A 13755-nucleotide genomic window follows, 5' to 3' on the forward strand; every position below is an offset into this window, starting at 1 on the left:
GGGCTTTTGGGTCAGGATTAATAATGAAACCTATCATTTTGCATGAATGGGCAAAGTGGCAAATTTAAAGTATGAGTTCACTAACACACTGCACTCATGTAGTCTTCAGGGAAACAGATCGCAAACTGCTAGAAGCAGGCAGCTCCTACATTTGGTTAAGTTCAGTTTGGTTCACCCCTGCACAACATCCCATGTTCATATCTGTCCATTCATCCATCCATTTATTCATTCCTCCATCCATCCCTCTATCCATTTATCCATCCCTGTCCATGTGATCGCAGATAGACAACTATGCAAAGCAGAATGATCTCTTATGGAAGTCTATGGGGATTTCTACGACCAATGGCTCCTTATAGAGTTAAAGTGTACCATCCATCCAATTATGCATTCATCCCTCCATCCACCTAGGTCCATGTGATCCCAGGAAGACAAATGTGGATGTATGTATTATACAAATGTGGATGTATGAAATACAAATGTATTTCTCTGACCACTGGCTCCCCATAGAGTTAAAGTGTACCATCCATCCAATGATCCCTCCATTCATGTCCATGTGATCCCAGGTAGACAACTATGGAAAGCAGAATGCTCTCTTATAGAAGTCTATGGGGATTTCTCCGACCACTGGCTCCCCATAGAGTTAAAGTGTACCATCTAGGGCTGCAGCTAACGATTATTTTCATAATCGATTAGTTAGCCGATTATTAAGTTCGATTAATCGGATAAAAAAAAAAAAAAAGGCTCCAGTGATGGACTACTAGTTTCTATTGAGATTGTAGTCCATCACGGGAGCAAGCTTGGCGCGGTGGAAGTAAAAAAAGAGTGTAGTGTGCAATATAGTACATTATACAGCGGCGCAGTACAGAATACCAGCAGCTATAGAGGAATGTAGCAATAGTACATTATACTATAATGTACTATTGCTGGGATTTGTAATTTTAGCCGACGAATCGACGATGGAAAACGTTGACAACGTTTTCCATCGTCGATTTTAATCGACTTAATCGAATAACTGTTGCAGCTCTAGTACCATCCATCCAATGATCCCTCCCTCCATGTCCATGTGATCCCAGGTAGACAACTATGGAAAGCAGAATGATCTCTTATAGAGGTCTATGGGGATTTCTCTGACCAATGGCTCCTTATAGAGTTATGCATTCATCCATCCATGTCCATGTGATCCCAGACAGCCAACTATGGAAAGCAGAATGATCCCGTGTAGAAGTCTATAGAGATTTCTCTGACCACTGGCTCCTTAAACGAATTATAGTGTAGCCATCCAATTATCCATCCATGTCCATGTGATCTCAGACAGTCAACTAGGAAAGGCAGAATAATCCCTTCTAGTAGTCTATGGGGATTCCTCCAACCACTGACTCCCTATAAAGTGTACCAGCCACCAGTGTTGGAGCAGGAAGATGAAAATGTTGGCCCAGCAGAGGTAGATGTAATGCATGTAATGACATTCCTCGTCCCATGCTGACATTTTTACAGCTCGGGGTTCTTCTTTATGATGTGCAAAGTGTTCAACGTCTTTGTTTTTTTTTCAGTTGAGCGTTAGGCCTCATTCACACACAACGCAAGCAAAATTGTATATTGCGTATATACGAGCGTCTATGCGCATATATACGAGCGTCTATGCACGTATATGCGTGCACTATATGCAATCCCAGAATGCAGCACTCGTAATGGAATTTTTAATGTGCGTATACGTGCTTATATACGCTCTGATATCTGTTTTTGCGCATATATACGCTACGCAAATATACGGCTCCATACGCGGCTATGTGTATGGAGCCATTTATTTGCATGTGTTGCATACGGTACAATACGCACGTACGTGCGTATACGAGCGGAAGTGTGAATGAGGCCTTAAAGTGACGTCACAAAGACCGATCCCCGTCATTTCTATACACCGGTCTCATACTTTTTGTATTCATCTTCTAGGAGTTCACTTCCCGGCCTTAAGCAGCGTGTTCGCTAAGCGAGTCCGTGACAAGGAGCGCGGCTTCTTCTGCAGCTTTGTCGGCTGCGGCTCCCAGTGCGGGTAAGCTGGACCATTGGAATCTGTCTTCTGTCATCTGCGTTTCCTTTTCGGCTTCTCTTACTCTCCGATTCTCAGGACACCGATGTTGTCATTTCTCTTCTAACTACGCTGCGTGCACAATTATTAGGCAAGTTGTAGTTCTGAGGATTCATTTCATTATTGAACAAATCCAGAGCTCTCCGTCGATCCAAAATGTTCATAAAGCTGAATAGTGAAGAAAGTAAAAGTGAGGTTTTGGCTTTCCTAGGAGAATATTTAGGTGAGCACATTTATTGGGCAACTATTAGTGGGCGGGATTATTATACAACTAAAAGGAAAAGGAAAATGTTCCCGTCTCACTTGTTTATTTGTATCTATTACAGTGAGAATAAGAAACAAACAACTCAAAATTTACAAATAAACATTTCTGACATTTTCAAACACAAAATCAGTGACCAATATATCCAATACCGGTCCTCAGCCCCCCATCCATGGAGTCTGCCAGTCCTCAGCCCCCCATCCATGGAGTCTGCCAGTCCTCAGCCCCCCATCCATGGGGTCTGCCAGTCCTCAGCCCCCCATCCATGGGGTCTGCCAGTCCTCAGCCCCCCATCCATGGAGTCTGCCAGTCCTCAGCCCCCCATCCATGGGGTCTGCCAGTCCTCAGCCCCCCATCCATGGGGTCTGTCAGTTTCTTCATCTGTTGACCATCAACTTTATGTGCAGCAGCAACCACGGCCCCCCAGACACAGTTCAGAGAAGTGCACTGTTTTCCTTCACCGTAAATCTCCCGTACAACAAGTTCTCAATAGGGTTTAGGTCAGGTGAGGAAGGCGGCCATGTCATTATTCTTTCATCTTTAAGACCTTCACTGGCTAGCCACGCAGTGGAGGACTTGGATGCATGCAATGGAGCATTGTCCTGTATACATACCATGGGCAGACTTTTTCCTGGACCACGGCTTGAAGAAAGTGTCTTCTAAAAACTGGCAGCAGGTTTGGGAGTTGATTTTGAGTCCATCTTCAACCCGAAAAGGTCCAACTAGCTGATCTTTAATAATACCACCAGTACCCCACCTCCACCTTGCTGGCGTCTGAGTGGAAGTGGAGCTCTGTGCCCAATACTGATCCAGCCACGGGCCCATCAAGAGTCACTCTCATCTCATCAGTCCATAAAACCTTTGAGAAGTCTTCAGATATTTCTTGGCACCGTCTTGACGTTTCAACTTCTGTGTCCTGTTCAGTGGTGGTCGGGTTTCAGCCTTCCTTACCTTAGCCATGTCTCTGAGCACTGAACACCTTGTACCTCTGGGCCCTCCAGGTAGGTTGCAGTTCTGGAATATGACAGCACTGGAGGATGATGGGTTCCTGGGAGCTTCACGTTTCATTCTTCTCAAATCTTTGCCAGTTCATTTGCGTCTTTCTTTTCCAGCACGTTTCTTGCAACACTGTAGACTATTTGCAACAAACCGTTTGATGGTTCTGTGATCATGGCCCAATATCTTAGCAAGAGTGCCGCATCCCTCTGAAAGATTTTTGACTTTTCAGAATCAGTTAAATCTCTTTTTTGGCCCATTGTGCCAGAGGAAAAGAAGCTGCCTAATCATTATGCACACCTTGATATTGAGCGTTGATCTCCTAAGGCCACACCCTCCCTCATTATACAAACGCACATCACCCGATATGCTGACATCCAATAAGTCTTCACGTTTTTACAGCTTGGCGTTAGGACAATATGCATAAAAATGGTGATTTGGTCAAAATACTCACTTGCCTAATAATTGTGCACACACTGTATGTTATTTGAATGTGAGAGGAGGAGGTGTTCTGTAGTCCTTTTCAAGGATGACTCCTCTATAAAGTAGCATGAGTGAGTGTTGTCACCCTAGGACAGGAAGTGTCCTAGGAAGTTTCCTAGCATCACTAGGAAACAAATGCAGCCGCCACACCTAAGGACTGGTAAGCCGAAATATTGTGTGTTTATCGCCGCATTCTCTTTCTCTCGCTGCTGCAGGACACTGCTGATTGGAGGAGCTGGTTCTCTTCTTCAGGACTGGTACGGCTGGGAGTATGTTTTTTATTTTGCCGGATTCCTCGCCCTGGCCTGGACCTACTGCCTGGGCACCTACATACTGAAGGAGAAAAGTAAGTCACTTGAGGTTCCTCCTGAGTTGGAGTGATAAAAGGAAACCTGGAGTTTGAATGGCAATTGATGGTCCCAGTCAACCATGTCTCTAGTTTTGGATGGAGCGAGGCAGGGCTGGGACCTCTGTTGGGATTTTGCTGACTGTGTCCCCAATGAGGAGAATTACCCCCTCTCTTTGTAGGTATCTATTTAGGTAGGTCCTCATTATGGATGAGCTCAGGTTTGGACTGGACCCGCTCTGAACCTGAGCCCCTCTAAGGAAGGAAGTGCCATGGGACCAACCTCCCAACCAGCTGCGGCCAGGGCATTTCCCGCCCCACAGCTGCACATAAAGGAGTTGTGATGCTTGTGTTGACCTTATATGGCAACATAGACCTTATATGGCCATATTAGGTAAATGTCATTGACCAAATATAGCCATGTGGCCATATAAGGTCAATACCATCACTGCATCCCGCACTTTGCTTACATGCAGCTGCGGGTGAGGAATTCCCTGGCCTCAGCTGATTGGGTGGCAGTGGAAGGAGTTTTCGGAGCTCAGGTTTGGCCTGGGTTCGCTCCAAACCTGAGCTCAACCCTAGTCCTCATATTACATAGGTTTGGTAGATCTAAATTTGATTGTATGGTCAGACTGCAAAGTGTATGGCGAGCCTAAATCTGCCATCGACAGCTTTCTTTAGTACCACTGCCCTAAAAAATGCCACTTTTGAATTGTGAAAAGAACGGGGCCCCCTGGTACTTGGATGCAGCAAAGTTCAGGACGCCTATGTCCAATCAGACCATGATAAGTAAAAGAAGATGGAGGTTAATGGGTGAGATATGAGTCCGCTGCTCCATGTAATTATTATTTCTTCTTTCTCAGACAAATTTTTGTTCTCTGACCTGAGCAGAAGCTTCACTACATCGGCCAAGACCAACATACCCTGGAGACACCTCCTGAAGAAGGCTCCCGTCTGGTACGTGTATATATAGACTCAATTTCCTGCACACACTCCCACAAATATAAAAAAAAAACAACCACGCCCCCCGTGAGAGCGCTGTAAAACAGGACATATCTGTCAATTTTCCATAGACTAGCCTACTGGAAACCCTTCCACCTATCATAGCGCTTCTCTAAAGCAAAGCTATCACCAACCTGGGACTTTCAAATTGTAGATCAGGGGTGGGCAACCCTAGGCACTCTGGCTGTTGAGGAACTACAAGTCCCATGAGGTATTGCAAGACTCTGACAGGCATGACTTACATGCATACAAAGGGGCGGGTTGCAGTGATGTTGTCAGGCTTATATGGCCACATGGCTATATTCGGTCAATGCCATTTACCCAATAAGGCCATGTAAGGTCAATGATGTCAGCGCCTGCATCACAACCCCTTTATGTGCAGCTGTGGGGTGGGAAATCCCCTGACCGCAGCTGATTGAGCAGGACTTACTTGCTTAGAGGAGATCAGGTTCAGACCAGGTCCAGTCCAAACCTGAGCTTATCCCCAATGAGGACCTACCTAGATTATCCAATAATTTTGGCTCTTTCACTATATACTCGTTGGTAGAGCTAAGAGAGATTGTACAATCGGTTTATAACGTGTGTGGTGAGCTTAAAGGGGACTGTACAATTTGGATTGTAACTTGGGTGGTGAGCTTAAAGGGGACTGTACAATTTGGATTGTAACGTGTGTGGTTGGCTTTAATTATTGCTGACAGTCTCATTGTGCAAACCCACGGAGTCGCTGATTGTAATTGTAACTCTTACCTGTTGTATCCTTAGGGCTGTGATAGTCGGGCAGGTCAGCGTAGCCAGCAGCGCCTTCACCCTCTTCTCTTGGGTGCCAATCTTCTTCAAGAATCGATTCCCCGAGTCCAAGGTGAGCAACGTGCCAGAAAATCTAATATCCGAGCCGGTTAAAGTTTGGAAGTTGCATTCTGTGATCGCCATGTGCCACCTTCTGGCCGAATGTTAGAACTGCGCCCTCAATTTAAAGGAGAACCCCAGTCTAAGCTCTTGGGTTTCTCGCTGCACATCTGCTCAGATATCTAAGTATAACCTATGGCCGTTTTGCTCTGTTTCTACAGCTTTCAGTCTGCACAGCTGGTTGGCAAATCAGGAACACAGAAGAAAGTGTTGTCTGTGTCACCCTGCTTTAATATTGGTTGTCAGTGGGAGCTGAAGTGCATTGAAGCACGTAGATGTGAATGGGCCCCGATTTGTTTATCACATAAATGGCTTTTTGTGGTAATTTTTAGGGGCAATACATGGCAGAGTTCTGTTTTAATACAACTTGAAATCTCTTAAAGCAATGATGCCGAGAACCATGCAGTTGCAGCTTTTGCCTGTTGCAGTCATTCAATTAACTCCTCATTGACCAACAAAGACAACACGGCTATGCCCCGGGATGACTCTCTTCCTCTTCTTTTCCAGGGCTTGGTATTCAATGTAGTGCCTTGGCTCATTGCCATTCCAGCTGCTTTAATGAGCGGCCGCCTAACAGACCACCTCATTAAAACAGGTAAGACCTCCAGTGCTTTAAAGAGGACCTGTCAGTGTGGTAAATGACCGAGTCAGAGACCACCTGGCTGTCAATGTGTTAGGTGACCAAGTTGGAGACCTCCCAGCCTTCAATGTATTGAGTAACCATGTTAGAGACTTCCCAACCATCAGTGTGGTGAGTGACGGAGTCAGAAACCTCCTAGCTGTCAATGTGCTAAGTGACCATATAGGAGACCTCCTGGCCATTATCATGTTAAGTGACCCTGTTGGAGACCTCCCGCCCGTCATTGTGTTAATTGTCCATGTTAGAGACCCCCTGGCTATCACTGTGCTAAGTGACCACGTTGGAAACTTCCCAGCTGTCAATGTATTAAGTGACCATGTTAGAGACCTCCCAGCTGTTAGTGGTAAGTGACCATGTTAGAGACCTCCCAGCTGTTAGTGGTAAGTGACCATGTTAGAGACCTCCCAGCTGTTAGTGGTAAGTGACCATGTTAGAGACCTCCCTGCCGTCAGTGCGTTAATTGACCATGTTAGAGACCTGGCCATCAGTGTGCTAAGTGACCTTGTTGGAAACCTCGTGGCCATCAGTGTGCTAAGTAACTATGTTAGAGACCTCCCAGCTGTCAGCGGTAAGTGACCACATTGGAGACCTCCTGACTGTCAACGTATTAAGTAACCAAGTCAGATTGACCCTCGGCTGCAGTCTGGTATTGGTATTGGCAATCTGATGGGTAGAAGATTGGGATAAACGCCAGGCAAGCAGCATTTTCAGAATGGGAGGCTGCAAAAGCCTCCGATCAGGTGAAGAAATAATCCCAATGAAAGTTCCCTGCAATAGAAGAAACATTATCCTCACCTCTCCATTGGCCCGTGTCTTCCACCTCCCCTCTGTTGTGGCCCTGCAGCCTCTGTCAGACTCTTCAGCATTATACCCACCTCTCCATTGGCCCATGTCTCTCATCTCCCCTCTGTTGTGGACCTGCAGCCTCTGTCAGACTCTTCAGCTTTCGGTGCTTCTAGGACTGTCAGACCCTCTGTGCCCCCCTTCTCATGCTATGGTTCCTTCCTCCAACCTCCTACAACAGTGTAGTAACATAGGGATCAGAGGACTGAACCATGGCGCAGCTTGGGGGACACATGCACTCAGTGAAGTGTTGAATAGCAAAGAGTCTTATGAAGGCTGCAGCTCTGGAATGGAGGGGAGGTAGAAGACCTGGGCCACCAAAGAGGTGAATGTCACACATCTCCTATTGAAGGGTTTATTTTATAACCTGACAGGGTCACTTTAGGAGATCTCATAGACCCATTGACATCAACCCCTGACATAAAGAAGCTTACAATCTACCTATTCATGCTGGATTTATACATTGAGTCAATCTGGGCTAAATCCATTTAGAGGACTGTGATAGGACACGGGGGGACAGTATAGACTCCAAGCAGATAGTGTTCCTGGTGGGATTTGAAGGTAGAACCCCAGCACTGCAAGACAGATGACCACTAAGCTCTACTGTATGAAGATGCCATTGGTCTTCTGAGATGTACAAGTGACTCCGCCTCTCTTCTCTTCACTAGGATATAAACCCATCTTTGTGCGGAAGCTCATGGAGGTACCAATATACCGTTATTTGCTATATAGACCAACGCAGCTTAATTCCCCCCTCCTAACAGTCCCTATTGTCTCTGCAGGTTATAGGAATGGGAATGTCCAGCATCTTCATCTTCCTGCTGGGACAATCTGGAAGCTTCAGCCAAGCCATGGTCTTTATCTCAGTGGCAGTGGCCCTGCAAACCTTCAACCATAGGTGAGGACAGCTGCTGCGATTGGACCGTGCAAGGTCACATGATTTACTGAATTTTGGCTATTGGGAGGACAAACATTAAAAAATGCTCATGCTTATTTCATCCCAGTACCGGCCACACTTCCCAGTAACATCCTCTTTAGATGCCCCAAGTATTTTTCCTGTTATGTTATATTCTGCAATTTTGGAATAAGCAGTTTAATGATAATTCTCTATATATCCATCTATTTCTCAGCGGCTTAACCATCAACATTCAGGACCTTGCTCCATCCTGCTCTGGATTCCTGTTTGGTGAGTACATACTGAGTATTGATGATTATGGGCTGGACCAGCCTGTGACCCATCAGAGCCTTAGAACATGCATAGGACTGGATCAGCTTGTAGCCAATCAGAGCCTTAGAACATGCATAGGACTGGATCAGCTCGTAGCCAAGCAGAGCCTTAGAACATGAATAGGACTGGATCAGCCTGTAGCCAAGCAGAGCCTTAGAACATGCATAGGACTGGATCAGCTTGTAGCCAAGCAGAGCCTTAGAACATGCATAGGACTGGATCAGCTTGTAGCTAATCAGAGCCTTAGAACATGCATAGAACTGGATCAGCTTGTAGCCAATCAGAGCCTTAGAACATGCATAGGACTGGATCAGCTTGTATCCAGTCAAAATCTTAGAACATGTATAGGACTGGATCAGCTTGTAGCCAATCAGAGCCTTAGAACATGCATATGACTGGAACAGCTTGTACCTAACCAGAGCCTTAGAACATGCATAGGACTGGATCAGCTTGTAGCCAATCGGAGCCTTAGAACATGCATAGGACTGGATCAGCTTGTACCTAACCAGAGCCTTGGAACATGCATAGGACTGGATCAGCTTGTAGCCAATCAGAGCTTTAGAACATGCATAGAACTGGATCAGCTTGTAGCCAACCGGAGTCTTAGAACACCCACAAAGCACAACATTGGAACAAAGACACTACAAAGGGACTAGAGAGGGGATGAGTGGATAAAAAGACATTATTGGGTATTCCCAATTTTTAGATACAACATTGTAACAATCACAACATTGGGCCGGCTGGTATCAAATAGAAGTTCTGGAATCAATATTGTGCCGGTATTGTGACAGCACTGTTGCCAGCTCATTGACCAACACTTAGCCCTTTTATGTGTGAAGTTGCCATCTTAGGATCATTTCTTTCCTGGTGGAGTTATATGCTCTCCTATATTCGTATTCGCTTCCTCCCGCCATTTAAAAGCACCGTAAGCTTCTCCATGTCAGGGACTAATGGGCATGCTTGTGTTTATTGTGTCAGTATTTTATAAACCAGTCCAAGAAATAATCCCCCTCCACTCTTGTATTTTTAGGAGTGGCCAACACCGGCGGCTCTGTGTTTGGTAAGTTGTAAAGCGGTTCCTGGTTTTTACCAGCATAATAGTTGCTTGTATATACAATGTCTGCCACAAGAGGGCACTGTGACCTGACAAGTGATCGTGTAATGTTAGAGAATCCTTACAATGTATTTCAACTCAAGAGCAATGTCCCCATATAATAATTTTGTATTCCCAATATAAGAACTGGGAGGGCTATTCTATAGTCCTAACATATTCCCTGTTCCAGGATGACAACATTGCTCCTCCATAGAGACAGTATGACAAGTAAGTGTTGTCACCCGAGGACAGGAAGTGTCTTACTGGCAGGATCACCAGTTGAACATAAAGGAAAAAAAGGCTATATTAAAATATATATATATATATATCTATATATAGATATATATAGATATATATATCTATATATAGATATATATATAGATATCTTTTATATGATTTAATAGTTTGGAGTACCTAACATTTTAGGTCAGCTTGTTATAATTTTAACGTTAACCCATATCCTTAGGATGCCGTAGTGCCTAAAACATCCCGTGCGGATTGCTCCTGGTATCCAGGTTGCAGCTGATATTTTCCAGTGCAGTTGAGTTGCCACGAGCAACAAGACAAGCTCAATGTATTTCCCTAGGTCTGATTTTTGGAAGTGTACTGTGATCCATGCTTTGACTCTTCACTAATGTTGTGTCTCTGGCCTAGGAATCCTCTGGGTCTACCTCTCTGGCTACCTCCTTGACGTCACCGGGTCTTGGGATTCCATGTTCCACCTGCTGGTTGCTGTGAATGTGTTGGGTCTACTCTTTTATCTGGAGTTTGCCAAAACTGAGAGGATGGACATCGACAGCGCTCTTCCTGTCCTCAGGATCTAGATGTTGAAGAACCGTCCCCTTATCCTGGAGGTGGTCATCACTTTGGAGGAATGTTCGGGATTGGGCCTTCAGAGGTCTCTTGGTGCAACCTAAAGATGGCCAATGCTTTGGAAATGGTGAATGAGACCCAAGGACATCCTGGTGAAGACCTGAGCAAGACCCAGTCATCGAGAGCCCTCTTCCTGTCCTCAGGATCTAGAAGTTTAGGAACCGTCCCCTTACCCAGAAGGTGACCATACCTTTTTGGAGGAAGTGTTCAGCATGTGGCCTTCGGAGGTCTCGTGGTGCAACCTAAAGATGGTCAATGCTTGGGAAATGGTGATTGAGACCCAAAGGCATCCTGGAGAAGACCTGAGCAGGACCCAGTCTAGGTCAAGAATCTCCGATTTGAGATTAAAAAGATATCCGACGCTTCAGAAAAGACCTTGGACTGAGATTTGCAGATGGAAATCTCAAATCTCAGTCTTGGAGGTCTCAGGTTTGGACCTCTCAACAGATGATACCTCAGAGGAATTCTCAGTTTGAGACCTGAAGATGAATTACACCTAGGAGGTGGCCTCAAATGACGACCAGTCTAAAGTCTATGGAGATGCCTCCCTATTGGGTTATTGCACCACCAAGAACCAAATCACCGTTGGAGACGTTCTAACCATTATGTAGTCCTACAAGATCCAATCTGTTGAAGGTTCCACAACGACAACCCAAACTGACACCTCCATAAGCTGTTGAGTACCGTCCATATCTCCAGTAAGGATCCTATGTGTGAGCCAGAAGAGATTACAAATGTCCCCATGATATTGAAGGCTGATGCCCCATATGAGCCATTTTAATATTCTAATTTATTTAACACTAGAGAGGACTTTTTGTGTCAGATATAGACACACACACACACACACACACGTGCAATTGGCAATTCAATGCAAATGTATTAAAACCCTAATAAAATGTTTAATGTTATGTCCTTGTTTTTAAAGGGTCAACCTAAAGGACCAACCATGGGTCAACTTTTTGTAAATGTTTTCTCTTTTCTTTTTTTTTTATATTCTAATATAACGGAGAGGGTGGACATTGAGTACTTCCTGTTGTGTCGCCTGGACAGGAAGTGAAGGGAAGTCTCCCCGACGGGGACGCAAGCTAGAAAAGGCGGGGTTTTTAACCCTTTCCAACCTATCCGAGACGAGAGATATGGCTAGGGATCTTGGATAGAGGAAAGGTGAAGACAGAGACCCCCTAGACCAGGGGTAGCCAACTCTGGTCCTCCAGCTGTTTTGGAACTACAAGTCCCATGGGTCATTGCAAGACTGACAGGTACAGGCATGACTCCCAGAAGCATGATGGGGTTTGTAGTTAAAGCACAGCTGGAGGGCCGGTGTCGCCCACCCCTGGCCTAGGCACAGGTACCCTACGCTAATCCAGGAACCTACACAGTGTAAGGCTCTGGCCGGAGGTCCTCTTATGTTGTCACCTCCAGGCACGTTGGGAGGTCTGATGATGTGACACAGATTGATGCCTTGCTCTTCTTCAACCCCGGTACTTGCAGATCTCTACCCTCCAGCCTCCACTATGATCTGACTCCATATGGCTGTGCTCTTGCCCACCGTATGGAAGAGGCCGCGGCTCTGAGGATGAGCTAATGTAAGCCTATGGCTCGCTCCCAAAGGCCTGCGCCCCGTGCCAAGTGGACAGATGGCGTTAAGCACTTCACTCTCGTCCTGTCACTTGGACCCCGAGCCGTCTGTGCGCTCCCGCGTCCCGTGTACGGCTTGGCAGTGAAGGGCGGCTGCTGGTTGGGCGATAAAGACGGACGGTGGCTCGCGGACGGAACCGGGAGGCTGCTGCAGGAAGAGCGTCGAGCAGATGTTGAGCCGCAGCCGCCTGGCTCTGAAAGCCTTGTGTCTGCACCGCTCCACCTGCGACGAGGCGCAGTGCGCGGGCTCAACCGTACTCCTGCTGCTTCTGCAGGGGGAAATTCTGCTGCGTGACCTTGAAGCCGCCATCATCTGCTCACAGCTCCGGGCGCCCACGCTCCGCTCTCTGCCTTCTATACGATGTTAGTTGGTTTGGATCACTGTGCCCTCCGTCATGTGCTTGCATGTAGCATATATATGACATTGTTACACCTAAAACATACTTAGAATATTTCTCCAGCCCATTCCCCCCCCCCGCCCACTTCCTGTCCCCATGACACCAGACAGGAAGTAAAGGAAAATCTGCAGCAGGTGCACAGACGGCAGTTAATAGCTTTGAATGGGAGCCAATATTTCTAATATGCTGTGTATACATAAACCCTGTATAGGAAAGCATCATTCACTTCCTTTGGGCCCAGGTCAGCCTGTGACTGGACAGCAAGAGGAGAAGCAGCACAGTGATTAGCTCATCTCTCTGCCACTCTTCTCTCTCCTCCTATTGGCATGCTCTTTGTCAGAACATGAGCTGACTGGCTCCTTGTGTGTGCAACAGGGACACAGGTGGCAATTAATATCTGTGAACAGGAGGCATCATATTTTACTTAAGATGATAGTACGCTGTGTATTCATAAATAAACCTTTTATAGCAGTGTTAGGCAAACTCTGGTCCTCCAGCTGTGGTGGAACTACAAATACCATCATGCTTCTGGGAGGCATGCCTGTGGCTGTCAGAGTCTTGCAATGCCTCATGGCAGGGGTGTCCCGAGGCTGGGTGTCACCCGGGGGCGGAGACCAGGTGACACCCCGCCGTGACGTCATTGCGCATGCAAGGTGGTCTTTTTGACGCCTGCCGGCGGCCATCTTGGTGATGGACGCCGGCAGAGAGAGTAGGGGACGTTCACCCGGCAGGATGAGGTATGCCACCGGGTCCCCTCCTGTATTGTGACACTGTCAGGCTCTCGGTCCATGCCGCACCCCCCTTGTGACGCCACTGCCTCATAGGTCTTGTAGTTCAACAACAGCTGGAGTGCCGAGGTTGCCTTCCCCTCCTTTAGTCATTCTGTAGCAGGGGTAGACAACCTTGGCACTGGAACTACAAATCCCATGAGGCATTGCAAGACTCTGACAGGCACAGGCATGAC

At 46.6% G+C, this 13755-nt stretch overlaps 1 protein-coding gene across 1 annotated transcript in view; it reads left to right on the plus strand.

Moving 5' to 3' along the window:
• The window catches only part of SLC17A9 (solute carrier family 17 member 9), a 19122-nt gene extending 8380 nt beyond the window's left edge, over positions 1 to 10742 (plus strand). The window contains exons 4-13 of the mRNA XM_018559848.1: positions 1948 to 2047; positions 4040 to 4170; positions 5034 to 5127; positions 5935 to 6031; positions 6586 to 6673; positions 8230 to 8264; positions 8344 to 8459; positions 8692 to 8747; positions 9820 to 9849; positions 10537 to 10742. Coding sequence (XP_018415350.1) covers positions 1948 to 2047; positions 4040 to 4170; positions 5034 to 5127; positions 5935 to 6031; positions 6586 to 6673; positions 8230 to 8264; positions 8344 to 8459; positions 8692 to 8747; positions 9820 to 9849; positions 10537 to 10706 — 917 coding nt within the window. The 3' untranslated portion in view covers positions 10707 to 10742. The remainder of the gene's footprint in view (positions 1 to 1947; positions 2048 to 4039; positions 4171 to 5033; positions 5128 to 5934; positions 6032 to 6585; positions 6674 to 8229; positions 8265 to 8343; positions 8460 to 8691; positions 8748 to 9819; positions 9850 to 10536) is intronic.
• Positions 10743 to 13755: the final 3013 nt, after the last annotated feature.

Source organism: Nanorana parkeri, unplaced genomic scaffold (assembly GCF_000935625.1).
Source record: "Nanorana parkeri isolate BGI_ZX_2015 unplaced genomic scaffold, ASM93562v1 scaffold17, whole genome shotgun sequence".
In the NCBI taxonomy this organism is placed as follows: domain Eukaryota; kingdom Metazoa; phylum Chordata; class Amphibia; order Anura; family Dicroglossidae; genus Nanorana; species Nanorana parkeri.